Here is a 22,988-nt window from a genome sequence, read left to right as displayed (position 1 = left end):
TGTAGAATGGGCTAAGAAGAAACGAAACCAGGGGCAGCAATTGTAAAAAAAAAAAAAAAAAAATCAACTTGATCTGAAATTATTTGTCAACATTCAAAATTTGTAGTTTCTGAAGTTTGCAGATCATTTAAACACTGGCAGCAAACTCCAGCAAATAAGAACACTCATGCAATACTATTGCCTACAATGATTTTTTTCTTTTTTTAACACCATGCTTCTAGTTTTTCTTCTACCAAGATTATTGGTCTCCTGTTGCAGCAGGGACACCAATTCAGCCACAAAAATAGTGTGAGTTTACTGACAGAGCTTATTGCCAGGGCTGCGATTACTGTACTGGTATGATGAAGTAGATGGGGATGAAGTAATGGGGAAAATTGCACAGTCATGTTGAAGCATTGAACATTAAAGCCCATGGTGCTTGCCCAGGGAAGGACAAAAACGATTTAAAAAGTGGATTGAAAATATTGCAAAGATAGAAACCAAATTTTAAATCGGATTAATTTGACATATACTGTAAAATGAGTTAGCAAGTGTACGTGTTGTATTGTTGCTCATGTTCCTCCATGTCCTCAGCTTCTCAATGTTGAAAAATTGCTAGAGATGGCCTGGTGAAGTTGTTGCGTGTCTGGGTGCCTCCGAGTGAGATTTGCCCACCTCCGTAACCTCAAAGGAGAGCTTAAATGAAGAATTTGCCAAATGAGCTGGCGTCTAAATGCCAGTTACTCTTATTTTACATGTTGCAGCCTTAATAGTAATGATTGTTTCGCACACATTAATTCCTCCCTTGGACTTTGGTTTCTGCGCTTAAGTACACTGTTTGAACTCAGTTGGTTTGCACAAATACGTAATCAGAAAGTTAATTTCTCCACTAATGTGAGGCTGTCCATAGCTCTGCTCTTACACCGTGTTGTTTCTGCAGGCGTATCGCTATGAAACAGTTCTGCTTGCAAAGCAAGTGTAGAGCAGCACACAGAGAAAGAAGATAAGTAGAAAAATGCTAATTTAAATGATGAAGACAGATTTAAATAACTTTCATTTGTTTTAAAGTTTAAATATTTACTCATTCGCCATATTTACATGTGCTCTTTCCTTGCCAGCAGCACCGCAACGCATGTCTTTCTGGGGTGCGGTGCAGGGCAGGAGCACGGTTCGCAGTCACAGGGGTTCACAGCCTGCAGGAACCGAAAAGAGGGTCGCAGCAGCACCCCCTGCTCTGTGTGCACTTTGGTTTCCCAACGCCCTTGCTGCGTTTCTGGCAGCACCGTGCCGGCAGCCTCCCAGCAGGGCAGTGACTCAGGGCCCGGGCGCTGGCCGGTGGCCAGCCCGCGGCTGCTCGGGCTGCAGCTGGTGGCGGCCCCAGTTTGCTGGGGAAAAAAAATCAGAAAGGGGGTGGGGGGAAGAGCAGCTCTTGCAAAACTGTGCCAGCACAACCTGGCGTGCCTTCCGCCTCAAAGCAAACAAAAAGCAAAGCGAAAACCTCCGGCGGAGGAAGGCGAAGCCATGCGTCACCTGGAATTTTTCATGCTTTCTCTAAAAATACAAAACCTGCAGTATTGCCATCCTTGCAATGCATGGCCTAAGCCTGAGCCTGGGCTGTGCTGCTGCGGCACACCGGAGGAACGCTTTGCCGTAGTTGAAGATAGGACTGCGATTTTAGGAAGGGAGTGTTGGCGTTTTTCCGTTGATTTTCATGATTATCTGTAGCTCTAGCGATTATCTGCAAAATAGGGCACACTGTGTTACCAGTAATACATGTATCCTGTGGCAGCGAGCCAAGACAGTAATTGAAGGTCAGGGATTGTTTGCCGAGTGCAGTTCAGTGTGCTGCCTGATTCCATAGGGGACTGGCAGTGCCAAAGAACAAAGGCAGCTCTGTTGTGCAAGCTTATAGTATGGCTTGTTTGACAGAGTTCGGGCCCGATTGTGAGATGAAGCAAACAGTAGTTGGAAGCAGCACTAAAATAATGCCACTATTAAATAAACCGCTCCAAAGGGGAGTATTTTGTAAATGTCATAACCAAGCTTGGAGAGCACTATTTTCTGTAGGCTTTGGGACTCCTAAGACAGTGATTTTTAAAATTGTTACTTTAAAATAGGCATTAGTGCCTTGATGTGGCAAGTCTGTGTGTCTTTAAGAACACACATCTATATATTGCCATAAATTTAGTAAGCTGTAATGACGTAAAGGTCGTTTTGTGTCGCCCTGACGTACTTGATGTCAGCAGTTGCACCAGTAGCACTTCCTTATTTTTTATACTCTCAAAAGGTGTTTTCCCACTTAAGTGGATTTTTACTGGGGTTGACTTTAAGTGAAACCCTTGGAAACAGAGTTGCTGGGTTAGTATTCCACACGTTGCTGGTGTCATTTGAGAATTTTTAGCAAAATCCCTCTGTGGTAATGAATAGGTTGTGCCGCGCTGGGTATTAATATTCTTTGTTACTAAGTCGCAGTCTATTAATAAAGCTTTGTCCAGAGGAGCAAACTTGCTTGTCCTTCAGACAGTCTTGTGATTTGTATTTTAACAGTGTCTGTCTTGGATATTATTGAGGATTGCCTGCTTTGACAGTTGCACTACGTATCGCACAGCTATCGCAGCACCATTAGTTTAATAGCAGCATGAAGCATGTTGTGCTTTGTAGTAGGCATAATTCATTTGTTTGCCCTTCCAGAAATAACTGTTAGTGTTAGGACTCTTGCTTGAGAGAAATGGTAAAGCAAAGCCTCGAAACCACGAGAGGTACAAATTTGGTGGCAGTAGTAGTATGTCTTTGGGACGATCAGTACTTCTTGGAGGTAATCTAAAACGCGCTTTACAAGTTGACTTGAAGATCATACAAGTATAGAATTAAGCTTGGAAAAAACCCACTTTATTTCTTGACTCCTTGGCAGAGTCTGAGTTCAGGATATTTCCTTGTGTAAGCTGTTACTGATAGGTCAAGTTTTATTTTTTTAGAGGCGGTGAGGCCTCTGAAGAACCGAGTCTGCGAAAGAATCTCCTACTCGCTTGACAAGCTGCCCCATTGCTGTTTGGTGGCAGAGGATGGGCATGCTTCTGCACCAGAAGGGTAAAAGTGGTGCAAACTGTGGCCCCAGACGTGGAATAAGGATGCATTTTGGTCTCTGCTACTGCATGACCTGTCTTGCTACTGGTGAAAGCAGCTGAGCTATCATTTCCCCCTACCCTGTGGGAGGTGGGGGGAAAAAGAAAGAATTGGAAAGAAATCAGGTCAAAACGGTGTCACCAAGATGTTTTTTTTAATTTTGTTTTCTCTGGAGACAAGAAAGTGCAGCCCCACTGCTGCCTGTCTGGGTCAGGGAGTGCGTGCTGGGAGAGCGGAGGGGGTTAGCGAGCCCCATGCTCGGCTGATGGTAGAAGGGGGCCTTTCTTTGGCTAGCCCTGAGGGCTAGCAGATGTGGCAAGGGGCTGCAGGGTGTAGGGTTAGTGGGGCTGTGCGGGAGTGCCAAAGGCAAGAGGAGCAACTGTCCGGTCTGGGTGGTCAGGAATAGATGGCTGCTCCGGGCACTGCCGCAGCCTCGCTGCCATATAAGGCTGCTCAGCAGCCTCGGGCTCGCTGGGCTGGAAGACCACTTAAAAGGGAAAATCAGTACAATAAACCGCCTCTGCTAGTGTCCCTTCAAAGCAAAATCCAGTTTCACAGTTCCATGGTTTGAGCGTAGGCTGGGTAGTGTCCAAACGACGAGTACAGGTCGCCTGGTTCCTGCCCTGCTTGTGCGCGGTGTCACAAACCCTTGCGGAAGAAACCCAGTTGCTGGAGAAAGGTCCATGGTGGGTAGAGAGCCTTTCAGTTCAGCTTTAATTTTTAACTGTACTTCAGTATTTTATTATTTCAGAGCTCAGTATTTTATAGCATTCCAGTACACCTTTAAGCTTACATCATTTGGAATAATTCGAGATGAGAACAGAGAGGTAGTCATGCATTGATTTCCCATTATTCTCATACTTTCTTGGCAAACTGCACGCTTTGTATTTTTTCCATGAAGTAAAATATGTACAGCTGTTTATGTTTAAAGGGTTCGGAGGAAATAAATGCCTCTATCCCAACCTCATCCCTTGTGGGTTCCCCCCCCCCCCCTTTTTTTTTTATTCTATCCATGCTTGTGTATGTGAGCTGAATTCAAGGAATGCAATATAGGCATTGTTGCTAAATTTGTTTGGAAACCATTTTCTCATTTGATAGTGCACCATGCACTTTTCCCCCTTGGACTATTCAAGTGAATTGGTGGGTTTTATGTAAACTGTAAGCAACTGGTTGGTTAGTGCCATTGTCTTCTGTTCAACAGTGGGAAAACATGTTTTATGTTTTTTGTTCTTTGTGGGGTTTTTTTTTGACATCAAGGCGAAAATAGGTTGTATGCTGAAAATTAGAAAATTATGCTTGAGAACGTTTTGCATCAGTTTATGGGCTGTAAATACTTGCTGATCACGGGGAAGTGTGTCGTTAGGGAAAGGCTTTCGGATGAGCAGCCCCTGCCAGGCTTTCCCCTCTGTCCGGCGGAGCAGCCCAGACTCTGGGCTCGTCCCCTGCCGTGCGGGTCACTCCCCTCACCGCCCTGTGCTCCGGCTGATTCTGGACCGCAGTCAGGCACTGAGCTCATGCCTGACCCGCCCTTCCTTTTTCTTCCTTTTTTTTTTGGGGGGGGGGGGTGGAAATGTGGACAGAACTGTAGCCCTCGTTTGCTGACTTAGAGAAGCGCACCGAGGGAGGGATGAGGGGCGGCTTTCGAAGGACAGACCCGGTACCGTGGGGGCTTTTCGGGGGAGGAAGGGCTTCGGCCATAAAGTAGGTGTCAGGTTTTGCGGGGTGCCGCGCTCTGGCGCGGCCCGGGCGCCCCGCTGAGCGGCGGGAGGCTCTCGGCCCCGGGGTGCCCCGGCCCCGCCACACGTGGCCCGCGGCTCCGCCCCCGCGGGACGTGGCCGCCTCCCCGCCCCCGCGGGCAGCGCCTGCCGAGCGCCGCCCCTTCCCGCCGGCGTGCTCCCCTCGCTCGGCTCTCGGCGGCGCGGCTCGGCTCCGCTCCGCTCCCGGCGGCTCGGTGCGGCGCGTCCCGGCTCCTCCCCGCCCCGGCAGAGCGCGCCATGGCCGGCCCCGCGCACCGCGCGCCCGCCCTTATGTAAGCGGCGGCGGCGGCAGCGCGCCATGACCCAGCAGCGGGGACGCGCCGGGGCCTCCGCGGCGGGCCCAGCTGCGCGCTAGCCCGCGCCAGCCCCACAAAGGGCGGGCGGCGAGCCTTCCTCCTCCCCCCCTCCGCCGCCTCCTCCCTCGGCCCCGCCGTCCCCGCCCCCGGCGCGGCCACCCGGCCCGACCCGACCCGGAAGCGGCGCGGCGAGAACCATTTTCCTTGTGAGTTCAAAGGCGGAGGCGGGTGCGGAGGTCCCGCAGGCCGGGCCGGGCCGCGGGGCGCCGAGCGAGGTGCGTACGGACGGACGGGCGGGCGGGTCGGCTGCGGTCCGGGGGGGGCGAGGGAGAATCCGCCGCCGCGAGTCGGGGAGGGGGAGGCCAGGGGCGCCTCCGCGAGACACCCCCTCCCCCCCCCGCCGGCGGTTCAACTTTGGGGGGGGGGGCGGCCGCGCGCCTTTGTTCGCCCCCCGAGGCCGCGGGGGTGTCGCGGCCCCTCTCGCGCCGCGCGCGGCGGCGCACGTGACGGGGGGGCTTCCGCGGGCGCGGCACGCGGCGGCTTTGTGCGCGGTCCGGCGGCGGGCGAGCGCGGACTGGGGCGGGCCGGAGGCGCCGTGAGGACCGGGCCCGGACACCTCCCTGCCCCGGGGGAGCCGCGCAGGGGCGGCGGCGACCTTCGAAAAAACGTAGTTTCAGAAATGGCTTTTTTTAAAAAAATTTTTGTTCGGTGAGATTAAATTTGCGCCGTTAACGCCGGCTGCTGAACTTCAGGGTCTGGCTGTCCAGACGTTAGCGGTGAGGAGCCCCGCCGTTACAAAACCGTTGGGATGGTCGCTGCCGCCCGCGGCCGTGCGGCGCCGCCGGCGGGGAGGGGGCCCGGCTGGCGGGGTCGCCTTTCGACGGGGGCGCCTCGCGCCGCGTCCCGCCGGTTACTTCCTTCTGCTTGCGGGCTCCGACACCCCCCCGGGGAAGGGCTGGGAGAGTTCCGCCCGGAATAACGCCCTGGCTGGAACTGGGGTCTGCCGCAGGGCATGCGGGCAGAGCAGTGCGCACATGAGAAAACTCGGTGCTCGATTTTTGTGTCAGATCTGCTTTATTTATCTTCTGCTCTTTTGCCCTCGGTAATTCCGCCTATTTGAGTACGAACCGTGGCAACAAACAGGCTTTGGAAGAGAGCTACGGCTGTTCTGAAGTTTAATGATTAAGTGTGGTAATGAAAAGGTGCCAGTGTTTGCGCTATTGCAGACTAAACAGCGAGGCTGAGAACAATATGTGGAAAAGTTTGCTGAATAGCACCTATAAATGAAGTTCACACGATCTTCTCGACTTCTGCGGTTTAAGGAGGAAAATACATAAAACGTGACGGATTTTAGTTTAAGAATAGGTTTCTTGAATAGCTTTTTAAAATTCCTCTAGAGAGACTAAAAAAAAAAATAAAAGACAAGGCTAATGCAGTACATGTGCATAGGAAAATGGTCTTTTGTGGTGCGAGGCGCAGGGTGCCCGGCTGAGCGGGCCGTAAGCTCCAGGGAGACGGCTGAGGCGGTGGTCGTGCGGGATGAGCCGGGCAGCAGCTGCGAGCTCAGCTGTAACCCGAGCGCTTGCTGCAATGAGCCTTCTGGGTGTCACAGCCGGGAAGCGCCGGCGCTGCAGCAGCCGGCAGCCAGCAGCTCGCAGCGGCGGCTCCGGGAGCCCTGGCCGGTGCCAGGGAGCTGCCTGCTCACACGGTGGGGGCGGCTTACCGCGTCTCCAGCTGCTTAATTGCATTAGGCAGAGATAAAAAATGCACTATGTGCTCGCTCAGCGCTGCTTCCTCGGGAAAGCAGGGCCTGCGGTTGCCATGGGGGTTTTTGAGACGATAAATAAATAGATGAGTTGTGTTACTGGGCGTTAGAAAAAGCAGTCCCTGAGTAATCCGCTGTATTCACGAGTGTTTGGTGAATGCCATCAAATGGTTTTGAGATTGTTTGCTATGGAGTGATGGCAGTTAACGTTTTCTAAAGACTCGTTTGGATTTCGGGAAGGTCCAAACCCAACTCCTCAGTGTCAGAGCTGTGCCACATGTCTCCCGTAGGCAGGTTATTTCTTCCATGAGCTGGGGTAAAATCATGGTGGTGGGAAGGGGCAGAATAAGAAATCTGTTTTATTCAATATTGGGGAACTTGCTAGCAAATCAACCAAATTTTGTGTCTCTTTGGCCAAGCAGGGAAATTTAGACGGAAAAAAAGTGGGCTATCTTTCAAGCAGAGGCTTATAAGAGTGCTGAAGTCAGATGTCACTTAAAATAGAGTGCTTGAGTCCTTTGCTTAATTGTGGTCTTCAGGGAGTTAGGTTAACGTAGATGGTAAAAGGAAGCTTTATACAAGTTTGAAAGACATTTTTTGGTTTGAAGTTGTTCAGTTTTTCCTGGTTTCAGCCAGTATGTCTGATTCTCCCCAGAGTCGTCTCCACTTTGGGAATGGAAAGAAGGGAGCGTCTTTCTCTGAAAGCCTGCAAGGAGCTCGTTGGACCTTCTTGCATCTATTTTCATGTTGTTACATGTCTCACATGCTTGCCTCTAGTAGCTGAGTCTTGTCTGCTGTGTTCCTAGTCTGTTTTTCTTTGTGCATATGTGATGCGTGGTGTGAAGTTTGGTCAGGTCTTCTGTCTTAAGACTGTTCAAATCCCTAACCTGTCCTGGTTTGGATATCTCCTTGGTGGCCTGCCTATCTCCTTGAGCTGATGGAGTCTGGATTTGGCTTTCCCAAGAAGGCCTGCTTTTTTTAAAGGGTGGAGTTTTGTTGTTCTTTGATAGTGGGAATATTTTCTAATAGTGTCTGAAAAAAGTTGTGTGCGGCTGAGCAGCCATCCGCATATAGGGAGGTGTGTGACATGGCATAGTTTTGCTTTATTTATTTACATATTTTTCCTCTGTGCTTGTGGGGTAGCCCGCATCCTCCACATGCATGTTTTGGAGGTGTTGGCCTGTCTAGAGGCTGAGATCTATGAAAGCAAATGAGAAGACATTACGTTTCTCCTCTTAGAATAATTATGCTCACGGATCTATATTTGGAACTAGTTCTTTTAATACTAGCAGTAAGATAAACTGGTGGCTCGCACGTACCTTAATCCATAGTGTTGTCTGAATCCTGAATGATAACTGCAAGCCGCATTCCACACGGTTTCGTTTCGGCTAATGATGTGGTATGTCCTGTTGTTTGTAGTCGGAAACGCGTTTCTTGACCTGGATAATAGCACAGAAAGTTAGAAAGGAGCCAGCGTGGAAAAAGTAGAGCAGTGTACGCAGAGACGCGGGGGCGAATTAAGGACTGAAAGACTACAACATTGACTTTTTAAAAGAAAAGTTTATCCACTTGAGAGTTGATACACTCAACACTTCGCAATTTCGTGATGTGAACTCCACCCTCTCTTAACTCAAACCATTAGCAATACAAAATCCATTATAGAAAAGTGATGCAAGAGCAAAGGCCCTTTCTTAGCTATTAGAGGTTAAATAATTATTTACTATTCAGACTCTGTAGTTAGCATATTATCGTAGTCTCCTGCCTCTCCAGCCCTTTCATCTAGTTACCCTGTTGTTGAGATGGCTGACTGGCTGATCGGAGGTTTTTTTTGGGTTTTTTTTGCCTTGCTGGCGTGAGAAAGGGTAACAGCTGAAGTGAAACCTTAACTAGAATGGAAACAAGAATGCAGTACGTTAAACCTGAGCATTTGTAGAGTTGCATATGTTTATTAGAAAGTAACTCATATCTCCAATGAAATATTCTCTTATTTGTTTAGTAAGTGCCAGAGCTGAAGCTCCAGAGAGGCTTGGGTTATATTTAGACTAATCGCAAGGCAACACCTTTGTAAAGTAGGTAATGAAGTCTGGTAAAACCTTGAGTGCATCTCTTAGGAGCTGCCTGCAGACCGGCCGAGGGCAGGTCATTGACTCTGCCGCTGCCCTGCTGCGTAGGTGGCTTTCGTCAAGTTACGGGATTGCTTCGTGCCTCAGTTTCCCCATCTATAAACAGGTGGCTGTGATCCTGCCCTCCCCTTGTAAGTACCTGGGGTCTGTTGCTGCAGGGTGCTGCGTGTGAGCTAGTGATGTCCTGTTGCGATAGCAGCATCTTAACAGATGTTGGTGTAGCATTTGCATGATGCTTCATGTGGTTTGACCTGCCCTTGTTTCTCCTCTTTGTCTTTTCCTCCTGCATTTTAAATTTAGAATCTGTCTCAAAGGTTTTTTTTCTTTTCCCGTTTCCCCTCATTAACATTTTTTTTTGTCCCATAGAGTAACTTTCTTCTATTTTTTTTTTTTTCTTTGTCCCTCCATGTTTTTTTCCCTTGTATCCTGCATGTTCTTTCTGCTGGTCGTTTCTTTTGTTCACCCATGCCTTCCTCTCGTTGTTCCCGTCTGTCTTCAGAGCGGCATTTTCTCTCCCTTCCATCCGCTGGGATTTCCTTTTCACCTGACTCATCCCCTCTGGTACATCCCCACTCAGTCACGCTCTCCTTGCGCTTCTGTTCCAGGAAACCCAGCCAGCAGGGAAGGGGACCCCTTGCCCTTCCCCTCTCGGGGGACACCCGCTGAAGTCATGGCTCCCTCCCCATGCGCCTGCTGCATCCCACTGCGTCTGGATAAGGCAGGGTGCTTCAGGCAAAGACTAGATGGGGGCAGCGAGGAGCCTGTTATTCCCTGCTCCCATTTCTCCATGCCTGGCTTTTGCAGTGGGGCCGGGAGGCCCCTTGCTGCTTCCCCAGCATGTGGGAGGAAGCAGGAAACCTCCCGGCCCCCCTGCAAAAGCCCCTGGCCCGGGCGCTGTCATCTCCAAAGCCGTTGCGCCGGAGCAGCCGGTTGCTGCAGTGAGGAGCGGCTGCGGGGGCGGCAGGCAGCAGAGTCAGAACAGATGCAGAGGCAGGCAGGGAAATGAGATGGTTGACTCGAGGCAAGGTGAATGATTTCGGAACAGGAAGGGGGGGAGCGTTTTCATGTCTGCAGTCGGTTTCCACTTCAGCGTCCTTACTGTAATTACCACTGCGCTAGCTGGTCCTGCAGGCAGGAGGAGAGGATCTGCGTGCTGAGCTGTATGTTTAAGATACAATCATGCTCCTGTACTTTGAGCTTCTGTGGTAAACACTCTTGCTCAAGCACGATGAGGGAAAGGAAGAATGTATGGTGTAGTTCCCTTTTCTAGCTGGTTTTCCACCAACGGCACAAAGGAAAAACGACAAAACACAAAATCCTCCTTTCTTGTATAATTAGTAATTGTTATTCTGTTTTAATTTGTTTTGTTGGAAGAACTACGTCAGTGTTTAGACAGTCCTGGGGGTTTGATGTGCTGAGGTTTTTTTAATTGGTTAATTTTCTTTTCTTTTTCTTTTTTTCCAATAGACATTCAAGCCCTTGGTTGGAAAAAGTGTATACAATTCAATTACTGCAGTAGAATTCCTTGTGGACAAACAGCTGGATTTTATAACTGAAGATAGTGCCTTTCAGCCCTATCAGGTAAGAAATTTGGTTAATATATAAGTACTGTCCTTTTAGCATAGGTAAAATCCAGATGTTTATTATTTGTGTTTTACAGTCGAGTTCGGTGTTAAAGGAACAATTTGCTATTGATTATTGGCGGATATTGTTGCTTCTTTTGTGAAAGGCTATATCAGATGCTGAATCTGATCATGTCAAGGAGTACCGTACGACTAATGTTATTGAACTACTTTTAAGTAAAATACCTGACCTCTTTAAAGGTTAATCAGTACCATTAATTGTACAGCAGATAAAAGATAGAATGCTTCCTTTTGAAGCTGGGCTTTTGTTTCTAAGTCTTTGCACTAGTACAGTGATATCTGACTTAGTGGTTTTTTTGAAAATGAATAGCAGAAAATGTTTGGTTTTGTTTTTGTTTTTTTTTTAAAAAAAAGAAAAACCTACTTTGTCTTGCTGTTGTTTCTAAGCCTGCTAAAATTTCCAGTATCCTTGATTTTAACACCTTCTTCATTAATTAGAAACACATTAATATATTACCATGTGCGTATTTAAAGAACAAGAGAAACAATGATGATCTCCCCCCCACTCCAGAAGAAGGTCTAAAAATCTCTTCAATGACAAATAGAAAAACATTTGATACTTCAACTTGTGCTGAACTGATTGCAATTAGAACAGCCATAAATTCTTTCTTATGACTGGGATGGTACACTGCGGTGAAACAGAAATAGTACTTTGAGACTTGGAATAACAGATGGCCCTGAATAAATGCTATGTAATTTTGTCCTGACACCCCTTCTTCCCTCCTCCTTCACCAAGATGTGTTTTTTTTTTCCCCGATACCAAATATAGACCTAGAAAAAGAGAAGCGACTGAGAGAGAATCCTGGGGAAAGGAGAGGGAGGTTCATCTTGTGGAAAGGCTGGTGCTTTTGTGTGTTTGTGGCGGTGAAGCCAAACGAGTTCAACGCTTCTTGTCAGGGTGAGGTTACGTGTTATGGCTGGAGCTGCTCGAGCAGCCCGGCTCTGCCGCAAAGGGCGAGTCCCACTGTCAGACCCCACGCCAGTGTCTTCAGCCTTCTAAACCTGCACAACCTTGATTTTTCGAAAACGGGGTGGGGAGGGGAAGTCTGTGATGTGAGTGAGCTCAGCTGGATTAGCCCAGGGTGCAGAGTGCTGTGGCTTCCTCTCAGGAGGGGGTCAGGATGACGCAACGCAGAGCGGGATATCCTCCTTTGGCAGCAGCGACCTCTTAAATCAACTCAGCTGTGAAGTGTAAATTCACCCTCGGAGTCCAGCCGCAATCTTGCAGATTCATTTTACAAAGCAGATACTTGTGCTAGCGTCTGTCCTTTGCCTGAGATCTGTCAAGATCGTGTCTCTGATAACGTTCATTCCAGTAACAGTCATCAATCTCCTTTTGGCAATGGATCATTTTGTACAAGATGAGCTGAGCAAAACAGATTGAATGTATGAGGAGTGCTGCCTTTTGTGAAACAATCCTGTTGCCAGGCCTGGCTGGCAGTACCGTAGCAATGGTATATGGGTTTTAGGTCCTTCACTTCAATGAGTATTTACTATGCAGTATTAGAGACTGAAGCACCTGAGTTTGGGAAGGTGCATACAAATTGAAGGTGTCATTTTCGAAAATGTGTCATGTGAGCTGCTGGCTTTATAATATCTTGGTAGATAACACTGTAATTAACAGCATTAGCAATTTCGGTTTTAAAAGAGATGTTGACCAAAAACTGGTACAAAGCAGTAGCTTGTGGGAAATAGTTCCAGATATAAGCTTGGTCTTCCTAACTCTTGGTCTCTGTTTTTGACACGTAGAGGGCAACTCTGTGTGAGAGGTCAGATCGTTTGCCCTCTCACGGAGCAAACAGCTACCTCTTAAAGCCTGAGATGGAGGCCACTGATCTGTATCAATCATAAGTAGTTTGGTGACAAGAGATACCTAATTTGTCTGTTTGTTTTAACGTTATAAGAAGGCCACTGACAGAGATTCCTTTTAAGTACTGAGGCATCCAGAATTCACGTTTTAACTGGATATTGGTCAGATCTTGAATGTAGATACATAAAATAATATTGAGCTTTCATCGAATAAGCATTTCTTTATTTGAATAACTGTAAGACGTTTAGAAAATACTTTCATAGGCATGTCTCTTCTCAGGGTAGCGATGTCTCATTGCCAAGTTTTCACTAATTAATTGTACAGATGAAGGCTCTGGTGAATGATCATGTCTTTAAGAGAACAGAAACTATTTTTTAAAATATGCTAACTGCATTATGTACCAGCAGTGCGTTAGGCAGAAATATTAACTTGATCATTATGAGACTATTTTCCCCTGAAAGATACCTGAAGAAAGAGGATTTTCTCTATTCGTTTGTTCTGCTTGTTATTTTTTGTTAATGCTGGAAATCACATTCTTAGCCTTCAGTCATTTAATGTAAGGTAGTTTTCACTTGTACCTTTTCTATGGAAGACTTTCCTTTTATTTGGCATTAAAACAGGTCCTAGATAAATATTTAGTAAACTTCTGTGAAAGCCTGCTTTTCCAAAAAGAAGGAAAAATGGCTCTTTTGCTCTCCTGTTTGGTCCGGAATACTTTTAGCCTGCTTTTGAGCAGAAGATGGAATGGAGGTACTATTCTTTGCAGAGATGAGTTAACTTTGAGACTTACAGATATGTTTAGTTTTTGGTTTAAGCTCTCATGGCTGTACATTTTCAATATGAAGCCCTTAGAGATCATGGTGATCTAAACACTTTTTTACTGCATTTTGCTGTTAGTGCCTAAAATTCCGGTACCTTTCTGCCAAAACAAACAAAGTTTGAATCTGTGTGGGAAGAGTTCATTTCACTTCGAATACAACTCTTAACTACTGAGTAATTTTTCCCATCGTTGTGTACGCTTCTGATACTAGGAATGAGCAGCAGATGAGCATTTGATACAAATTCTGCTCAGATCAATTCTGCTCAAAAAACGCAGTGCCGTTTAACTGTTGGGCTAAAGGGCTTCATGAATAAGCTGGTGCTGTCCACTTTAAAGGTGACAACTGCTCAAGGCAAAGAAAAGAGCACACTTGGCATCCTTTTAGTCTTGGCTGGAAAAACAAAGTTTGAGTAGGCAAAGAACTAAATTACTGTCGTTACCAGAAGTGGTTCTTCCAGAATAAGAGTAAAGAGACTTTGGCAGGAGTCACTGGGGAATCATGAACCACAGATTCCCATGCCATGTCTGCTCTTTGCATAAATAAACATGTTTCAATTGTTAGGAGATTGGCCAGCCTTCGTAAGAGCTACATTAATATTGCTATTGAAAGTAGGGTACGCAGCTGCACTGTACTGGCCTTTTTCCATTTTTTTGTATCTTCACAAGATTTTCTCTAGCAAGTATTACACTTGTTAGTGAACTTGTTTTTTACAACTGAATGCGTTAGGTGATTTTTTTCTTAAATTATTTTCTCTTATATGTGTTCTGCTCTGAATCCTGCTCTTCACTGTAAAAATTCCTTGGATTCTGTGTGTGTGATGCCTCAAACACCAACCTACAACTTGTTTCCGGTGGCTTTTATCTGTGTTGCTTCATAGAGGATACAAACGGTGTTATTGTCTACGTGAAACTTGTGGGTGACTGAGAATGACTCATTCATTAATCTGGGATGGTCAGACCATTTAGTCATGTAGTTCTTTTTATGGTGGTGACAAGAGGATCTTGAGGAGAAAGCAGATAGGAACATTTGCCGTGGTACTTTGCTTAGCAATTAAATGAAAATTATGTTCCTTTACAGGAAGTGATAGACATAAAATTTACAACATTCATTTTCTAGGTCAGACCTAGTATCTGTAGGAAACATAGTCTTGAAATGTGATGTCTAAGTCAAGTCCTTAATGTTTTTCTGCTTTGCATTCACAGTATATCACGTGTATTTTGTGATTAAGTAAAAATGGACAAATGTGGAAGCTTTTATAGTGGCTCTTGCTATAGATTGAAAATGAGCACGCTTTCAAATATGTTTGTTACTAAATTATTTTAAGCAAAACTACAGAAGACCTACACAATTACAAGTGTGACCCTAAATCACATCATTACAACTGAAACGGTTTTCTGTAGTAATGTTACTTGTACTATTCTGCGGCAGCTGTGTGTCTGTTAGTTGTGATACACGCGGTAGGTTAAGCAACAGCAAAGCTGATCTTGCCTTAATTTAAGCATTGTAGTTTACTTGAAGGACTATAGAAGGGGATGTGAAGCATCAAAGCTCAGCATATGGTATGTGTGACCTCATCAGTGTGGTGTTTTTGTCTGGGTGGTGTTTGGCAGTACCCGTCACGGGCACTATTGCGCTGAAGTGTGTGATTCTGCTGTTACTGGCTGAAGCAGCTGGAGTCAACTGTATTATACTTTGGACAAGCACATAAGGAATAACAAAAAGCCTTATATATCATGTTTTTCCATAATAAAATACGCTTACAGAAAGACCCGAAAAGACTCTGCTTTGCCCAAGCAGTCAGTGTATTTCAGCTGTGTCTGGCTCAGGCAGAGCAGGGTGCTCGATATATTTCCAAATATACACACACACGTTTTCTGTTTGTATGATAATGTATTTCCAAAGAATTTGTGAGCACGCAGCACTGGCACAGACTTGCACAGCTGAGCCAGGGCAAAGAATTCAAATTCAGTTCCTTCGCTATCATTAAACTTCCAGCAAAAAGAGGGTATTTCACCACTCAGGGAAGGAAGTGGAAGGGTGTGCACACAGTCTTCAAAAAGTCCTCCTGCATATTGGGTTAAAAAAAAACACCCCAAAACCAACAAAAAACCCCACACCAAAACCACCCTGCTAAGAATCAATCGAGAACATGCTTCAGTTCTTCTCTATGGTGGAATCTCTCTTGGATCCACTCTACTTATTCATGTTCTTCTTCAGAACAACTTTTTTTTTTTTTTTTTTTCAATTTAAAAAGACATATTTCAAAATGGTAAGATCTGCCTGTCTACCTGTGTGCTGGAGGTTGCAGATGTAAAGCTGGGGCCCTGAGAAATCCCTGTGGGAGGTGTTACACGCACAGTGATAAATGTGTGTGCTTTGTTCTTTTTCTAAATGTGCATTTCACGTCTGAGAGCTGACAGGTCAAACGTCTTACATGCCTTCAAAGTTGATGAAGTAGTGATAATAAACTTTCTCACTAATCATGAAGTAGGTACCCTGGATTCAAGATTTAATACTGCTCTAATCCTGCTTGATCTCTTACAAATTCAAGTTCTGTACGCCCTGATGTAAGGCTTGAGAAAAGGGCATTGTACAACTCTTGATATTCTCCTTTCGTTTGTTATGGGCAGACATAGGGTATTTCAGACCCGGATACTTCAGGGCTTTGTGACTCGTTTGCTCGTCAGAGAAAGCCACTAGTGTAAGTGTGGCTTGTGTAGTAATGACATGTACACAGAAAAAATTCTTTAAACATTTTGAAACAGGGATAAAATAGTATTTTTCTGTCTGTATTTTAAGCACCCCCTAATCATGCAATGCACTCATCTTTCAGACTTCTCTTACTTTAAACTTCAGGCTTAAAAATAGCTACTGCAGCTGAAAATTGCTTTTCCCATAAACTTGTACCTCCACTGACCCAGGCGGGCAGGAGCGTTTGGGTTGGTCCCACCCTTTGAGGTTGACAGAAGCAGCTGGGGAACTCCTGGTGCCGGCCAGCTGGCGTCCGCGGCCGTCATGTGCGCGTCTCCCACTTTCCTTTCCTTTCCTCGGCGGGCGACAGAGGCACACACAACGTTCTGCATCTTTAACTCTTCTCTGCGTTGTCTTTCAGAGCAGTCTCTATTCTTTCCCATGTCTCCTGGTGTCTGGACCACCCATAAGCGGTCCAGCTGGCTTCTCTGGCAGCATCGTAAAGAGCGATGGTCTAAACAGCTTGTTACCGACACATCTATGTTTAAGTGTACGCTTCCAACGTGAGGGGAAGCAAAAGGCTGCATCCGGCTAGAAGTGGGTCAGATGACTCATACCAGCCCTCGCTCCCAGTTACACGTGTGGGACAGAAGAGTTTCATCGGAGCGCTTCCAAGGAGAGGAATGAGGGAGGAGGGATTGGCACCCTCCGTTTATAGCGTCTTAAGGAGACGTATGTCGTCTCTCCTAAGCCTGTATTTGCGTCTCCCTTTGAGGAAGAGCTTACCTGAGGACTTGATCTGTGTTTTTTTTTTTCCCTCAAAATAGGTGGAATAAGATCGTGCCTTTCTGTTTTACCTGGATTTCTTAAGAAATAAGGACTTCAGTCACTTTGTCTCTCTCAGCGAGGTTTGACACAGGAGAGGATTTCCTCCAGGTCTGACAAGCCTTAGGGAAATGAGCAGCATGGAGGGGAGGCCGTCACGCAGGAGGTGGGTGGCATAGCTGCCACAAATACTGTAGCTTCTCCAGGTAGTAGGAGGGAGCTCAGGTGGAGCTGCTAAAGGCTATGGGAATGTACACAAGGAGGAAGGGGAAAGAGTTGGGAGGTCCCTGGGGTAAGCTGAGGTTGCTACATTGGAGGTAGGTCTCAAATCCATAGGAAAACAGGTTTCCTTGCACTGTCGTAGAGGAACTTGATTTAGTTTTTCTAAAATTTTTCTAAAATCACAGTCGGTTAAATGGTTTGAATTCATTAGTCATACTCCAGGAGATAGCATTGAAATAAATAATTTAAAAGTTAGGAATTCAAAACAGAACAGATGGAACAAAACTTGTTTCGTTTTTGAAGGTAAAGGTACATCCTTTCACTCAAGTGTCTTAGTACTTCTACAAAGCAGTCTCGGGATTACTGAATTTACAGATCCGTGCAGTGTTTCTGGGTAAGGAACTTCCTGTGTTTGATCACAAATGATTACCTTTTCACCAGTAAAGGCCCCTGGAAAATACCACTCAGTAAAAGAAGGGCACATTATCTGTGTCCTTAAAATTTCCAGTCTTCACATTTGGTTTACTGAAAATGAAAGTTGAAAGTATTTTTCTTACGTGATGTTCTTGACCAGCACTCTAGTCATAATCCAGATACAAATTCAACTGTTGGAATTGGGAATCCTTAGTGTTTTGGGGAACTCTGAAGCATGAATGAGGATAAAATCCCGAGGTTATTGCATGAGAGTGCTTATCCAGGGAGGGAAGAGTAGGCCTTCCTGCATTTTCAGGTAGGGGGGAAACCAAGTTTCACTGAAATGTGTTCTTACCAGAATTAAGCTTTAGCTTGATTTGATAAACACAATAGCTCATTCAGTGAAGTGCTCTTGGTTTTGTTTGCTTTTGTGCCTTCCTCTGATACAAGGTTGCTTTGTTCAGGGCTGCTACTCTGTAACTTTTTCTTACAAAATGTAATTTTGAAATTACACCGAACAGAAGTACTAATTTGTAGTCTAGGGTTAGTGCTTCTTGAGAACTTCTCCATATCCTTCAGCAAGCTGCAGTTAGTAGAGGTTGAGAGCTATAGCAGTTCTGGGTGTGTATATGAAATTCCTTTTCCAGGCCAGGCATCTGGGGAGAAACTCAAGTAATTTTATACAAACTTGGATATTTTGTTTTTTAAATTAAACCCATATATGAATCTTACTTTTTTCTTACACATTATAATAACTTCACTAATAAAAAGTGCAGTATTTGTTTTGATGTAGAGGGCTTGATGTACAGTGCATTTCCTGATCAAATTTCATTTTTTTAACAGCATACTACATGATTAAATGTGGTTTTAAAGTTTTACTACCATTGTTTGTAAATACTGATCTCTCCCCTTCAATCCACCAAACATTTCCTGTCTTTTGAATGGAATTAAAATTAACTATTCCTGTTTTTTTCCTGCATCCCCTTCTTCTCATGCGTGTCAGCCAGCATTACTGGGAGTAGTATTTTAGTATGCTTTTGCTAAGCAAATGAGTTTGAAGTACAGTAATTTCTGGGCACTCACAAATTATTGTTCTGTATTTTATGATTTTAGTACTGAATTTTAAGCGTACGATTTAGAAATTACATTTCAACCATAGAGGCTGGGTTTTTACTTAGCGTGGATGTTTTCTTCCCTTTTGCTATCTCCTTTTCACCACTTAACACCACATTGGTGTAAATGGATAAAATCAGGTTAAAGCAGATTTCAGGATGCCTAAGACTTGGTGGCTAAACTATGGTTCTTGAAAAGCTTTTTTTTTTTTTCTACCAAGTGGTGTAGTTCAGTCTTGAATTATGTTTTTAATAGGATTTTTTTGTTTCTGTGTGCTAGTAGATTTATTGACGGAAAAATATTGTGAGATAGGCAAGCGTTGTATCAGTTTTAAACACTGAATTACTTTCCTTAGTTTACCCCAAGGAGCTTATTGCAGCCACAACTGAAACGCCCCTGTTTTCTGATTAGCAATTTAATCTTTCCTCCTTGCAAGACAATTACTCATCTGTTCCATAAAAGGCCCAGCCAGTGCTTTCTCCAGAGTTGCAGAGAGCTGTAGTGTTAATCCAAATATGATATACATCCCAGCTGGTCAGACCTCCGTTATTTATAGGGAAAATTCCTAAAATGGCTCCAGCAGGTCAGAACAGAGCTCTTGGCAGAAAAAAACCACACGATGATGGCTGCATTGCTTCTGATACTGTCGTGGAGCAGAGGCAGCATTTCCACGTTTGCACAGTGATGGGCTCGCTGTTGTATGCCCATCCAGACAGTTGGAGAATCTCTGCAGCGTATCCCTGAAACCAGAGAAGTTTGTTTTTCCGAACAAAATTTTGCAAGAAAATGTGCAAATTGTTTTGCCAACCCAGACACATTGCTTCTGTGCAGTAATCCTTTTAGAAATTAACTTTGAAAAAATACAGCAGTACTCATTTAAAATGTGAGAGAAATGTGTTTTATTCTGAACTGCTTTCATATTATCAGCATCTTGGCCAACGCTGTTGTGTTGCACTGTTTTAAGAAACACATTTTTTCAAACAAACCCCGGAAAACCACTTGAAAATAAAACATTAATGTAATAGTAATTAAGTGGATCAAACTCCACTGAAGCTGACTTTCAAGAACATTTTGAAGATATCTCATATATTCTTTCCTCTTGACAAAAAAATGGTTACAATATTTTTATTACTGGGAAGGATTTGTTTTCTGTCCATGATCCTCATGAGTTACAGAGGGAAAGTAGCTGGAAAGTTGCATGTTCCCAGAGCTCCTGGAGAGTTGAAATTTGGTAAATAGGATTGAGGACATTTGCAGAAGAGACTGGGTATTTCTGTGACTGTGGATAATCTAAGTTGGTGGTAGTTCAAATTACAGAGCAGAATATCATTCACAAGAGTGAGATACTCTGGTGCGCGTTTCTAGGAGGTGATGTTGATCCTACATCAGTCTGCCACATCTTGGGTAGTGTTTTACAGTTTTCTTGTGCAGATTTGAATTGAGAGACCTTTGCTCTTTAATACAGGAAGCTCTTAGTTATCAGTAGTCTCGTCAAATAATACTGTGTTGCTGCGTAATCAACTGATAAAAGATTTGATGGTGGTAACTACCATGAGATAAGAGATGAGCTATCTGGTCTGTCATTATCTGTGGTGGCGGTGTACAGCTTGCCAACTCTGCCAGTTCGAGCTGCCACGAGTAACTTCTGCTGTCCCTGATGCACGGAGGGTGTGCCTACTGTAAAGTGGTCAGTCTCTGAGCAAGAACTGATCTCTTGGCTTGATTTCTGGGGGCATTAGACTGCCCTTCTAGCAGCCTACTAGTCCAGACAACTGATGATCAACAGAAGGTACTTGTTTGGGTTTTTTTGCTTAGACACCTCCATCCATCCAGCTTGTTCTTCAGCTGGTATGATTTGAGGAGTTGTTAGATGGCTTCTGAAAGCCGTTCACAATTCACAGGGTGTCTGGGTCTCAGTTTAAATTTTAATATCAATGTACAAAAGATTTTTCTCTGATCTACTCAGCTGCTCTCCTTGTTAGCATCAACTTCACTCTGCTAATTGCTTGCTTCAGGGAAACGTCTGCACTTTGAGGTTTCTTTTCCCATAGTGGCATTGAGTTGCTTGGTAAGTGACTCAAAGACTTGTTCCAGTATCACCACATGACTTGGGAGTTACTGGCTGAGTGGGACAGGACCAGTCTTCCGTCTCTGATTCTCTTAGGAGTAGATAAAACGCAAAATTAGAACAAAGTTGCATATTGCCGACATGGTGGTGATAAACGTATGGAGCCTGCAGTGAGGAAGGGGAAGGAAATGTGATTGCAATGAAAATTAAAGAAAAGCAAATGTATGGCTGTGTCATCAAAATGGGGGAGAAGATGGACATGGAGCAGTGCTATTCGCTTCACCTTTCATTCATTTGTGCATGGAGAAGAACATGAGTAGTACAGTCACTGCAACCCTGTAGTCGGAAGCTGACAGCCCACCAGGTTTGTGCATTGGAGCCAGTTGTTTGGAGAAATCTTTAGATCAGATGCTAAAAGATATGTCTGTCACTCCAGGAGATTTTGCTTTTCTGACCCAGATTGTCCCATCTGCTCAAAGACAGAGTGATATAACCCGTGAGCATAAGGGTCATCTATTTTTGTTAATGTCTATTTTCAAATGTAAAACTATTGTAGAAGCTACTAGAGCAGTTTTTAGGTTGTTTTGTGGCAGTATGTGCCTGGCCCAGGTTTGGTTTTGGTTATCCATTGGTGGCTGCTGGCTTCCCTGTTTGATATGCTTATTCCCTATGCTGCTCTCTCCCTTCTGCCTTTCCATACTGGATGCTCATCTACAGGTACAGGAATAACGAGCTGACTTGTAAAAAGCAAATTTTCCAGTGTGCTTATTTCACCTGTGACATTTGTAGTCTTATAGGAAGGCAAATATTTCTTTATTTTTGTGTTTGAGAGCTAAAATCAGGGAAGAACACTTGACTATGAGTTAGATTTTTTTTTTTCCCTGTATATTTATGTTCCTAACTTTCATATATTTTTCCATAGGATAATTTTTTATATTTTTAGTAGAAATTTTCTGGTATTCTTAGAGGTGTCAGTTACTCCTCCAGAACTGAGCTAATTGGTGCAATGATGCTTCTTCAAGTCTGAAATAATGACTTGGAGAGCATGCGCAGCCCTGCTCGCCTAATTCTCAAACCCGATAATTTGAAATTTTAAAATCAGTGTCAACTCCTTAATAAGTAGGAGTGTGTGTGGGAAGAAGTATTAGGCATCAGAAGAGTGGGGAGCAAAAGAAAAACTGTTGATAGCTTGTCCTGAGAGATGTTAAGTTACTGACAGCTGGAGAATTACAAGATTTTTAGTCCTCATCTTTTTTTTCCGCCCTGTAGTTTTAACTTTCTACTTAAAGAAACATAGTTGTTGCTGTTAGAGACTGAAAATAACCCCTAATCTGAAATGTTTGTGGTCTAGAATCCCTGGAAACGTTGGTCCTTTTCTGAACAGCGCATTCAGAACCCGGTGTTGGGAAGGGAGCAGTTACCCCCGTTCTCTTGCCTGGCCTCTGCACGCAGGGAGAGCATCGCTGCCCGTCCCTGCCCTTTCCCGTGCGGCGTGCCTCCGCGCACGTGCGAGCAGGGCTGACCTCAGCTCGACTTTGTTTCTGGTTTAGGGGTCAGGGCTGTGCCTTCAAGCTTGACTTAACTGGTTCAGATGTAGCCCAGCAGCTGCTGGGTTTGAATGAGGTAAATTGTGACCATGCACTCAGAACAGCAGAAAATAGGTCAAGTGTGGGTTGGGTTTACATGGAAAGCGCTCACGTCGCCTGGTAAGCCTAAGCCTCTTCTCTCCGCTCAGACAAAGCCGTTTAAGGTAAACTGGGAAGTTACCATCTCCCTCAAAAACTTTCTAGCCTTCGGTAGCCTTGGTGTTCCTGGCTAGCGTTGCCCTTGGGGAGAAGCCTGGAGCGGGAGGCAGGTTGCCCTGGTTGCAGGGGCAGGCGGTGGGTCGGGTCGATGCTGTTCCCCTGGAGCAGTCCCCTCTGGAACGACACTTCTCTGCTGGCTTGTGTGGAGCAGCAGCGGCACAGCCCTGCAGCCCTCAGTGCCTCGCTGACCTCCTGCCCGCCAGCTGCAGTGGCGTGGCAGCTGGGGTAGCCTTTCACTTGCCAGAAAAGAATAAGGAATAGACTGTTTACCGGCGATTTATGCATGCGTGTGTGTCTAGAAAGATGAGTGAAGCAACAGAAGATCTGTATGTTTTGGTCTCAGCTAAATTTGATGATTTCCCCATAGGGTTTTTGTGTGGTCCGTGTGGCCTCTGCAGCGCTTGCCTGGTGATACCCTCGGGGGTGTCAGTCGCTGCCAATTTCCTTTGTTTTAGCTAGATTCTCATCTTTTGCTACCAGAAAAGTCTTGCAGTGTGACAGAGAGATACTATTAGTGGGTGATGATGTTGTTA

General features: G+C 45.2%; 1 protein-coding gene across 3 annotated transcripts in view; it reads left to right on the top strand.

The window, feature by feature from the left end:
- JMJD1C (jumonji domain containing 1C) overlaps positions 1-22,988 on the top strand; it is a 166,842-nt gene that overhangs the window by 97,807 nt on the left and 46,047 nt on the right. For 2 of the 3 annotated variants that reach the window (XM_086616769.1, XM_086616767.1), the window contains exon 3: positions 10,511-10,624. In XM_086616769.1, coding sequence (XP_086472895.1) covers positions 10,511-10,624 — 114 coding nt within the window. Of the gene's footprint in view, positions 1-5,410; positions 5,431-10,510; positions 10,625-22,988 lie in introns of those variants that run through there. The other variant, XM_086616771.1, reaches the window with a different exon arrangement.

This window comes from Tauraco erythrolophus, chromosome 9, assembly GCF_009769465.1.
Source record: "Tauraco erythrolophus isolate bTauEry1 chromosome 9, bTauEry1.pri, whole genome shotgun sequence".
In the NCBI taxonomy this organism is placed as follows: domain Eukaryota; kingdom Metazoa; phylum Chordata; class Aves; order Musophagiformes; family Musophagidae; genus Tauraco; species Tauraco erythrolophus.
The sequence above is the reverse complement of the archived record's forward strand: the minus strand, read 5'-3'. Positions and strand labels throughout refer to the sequence as shown.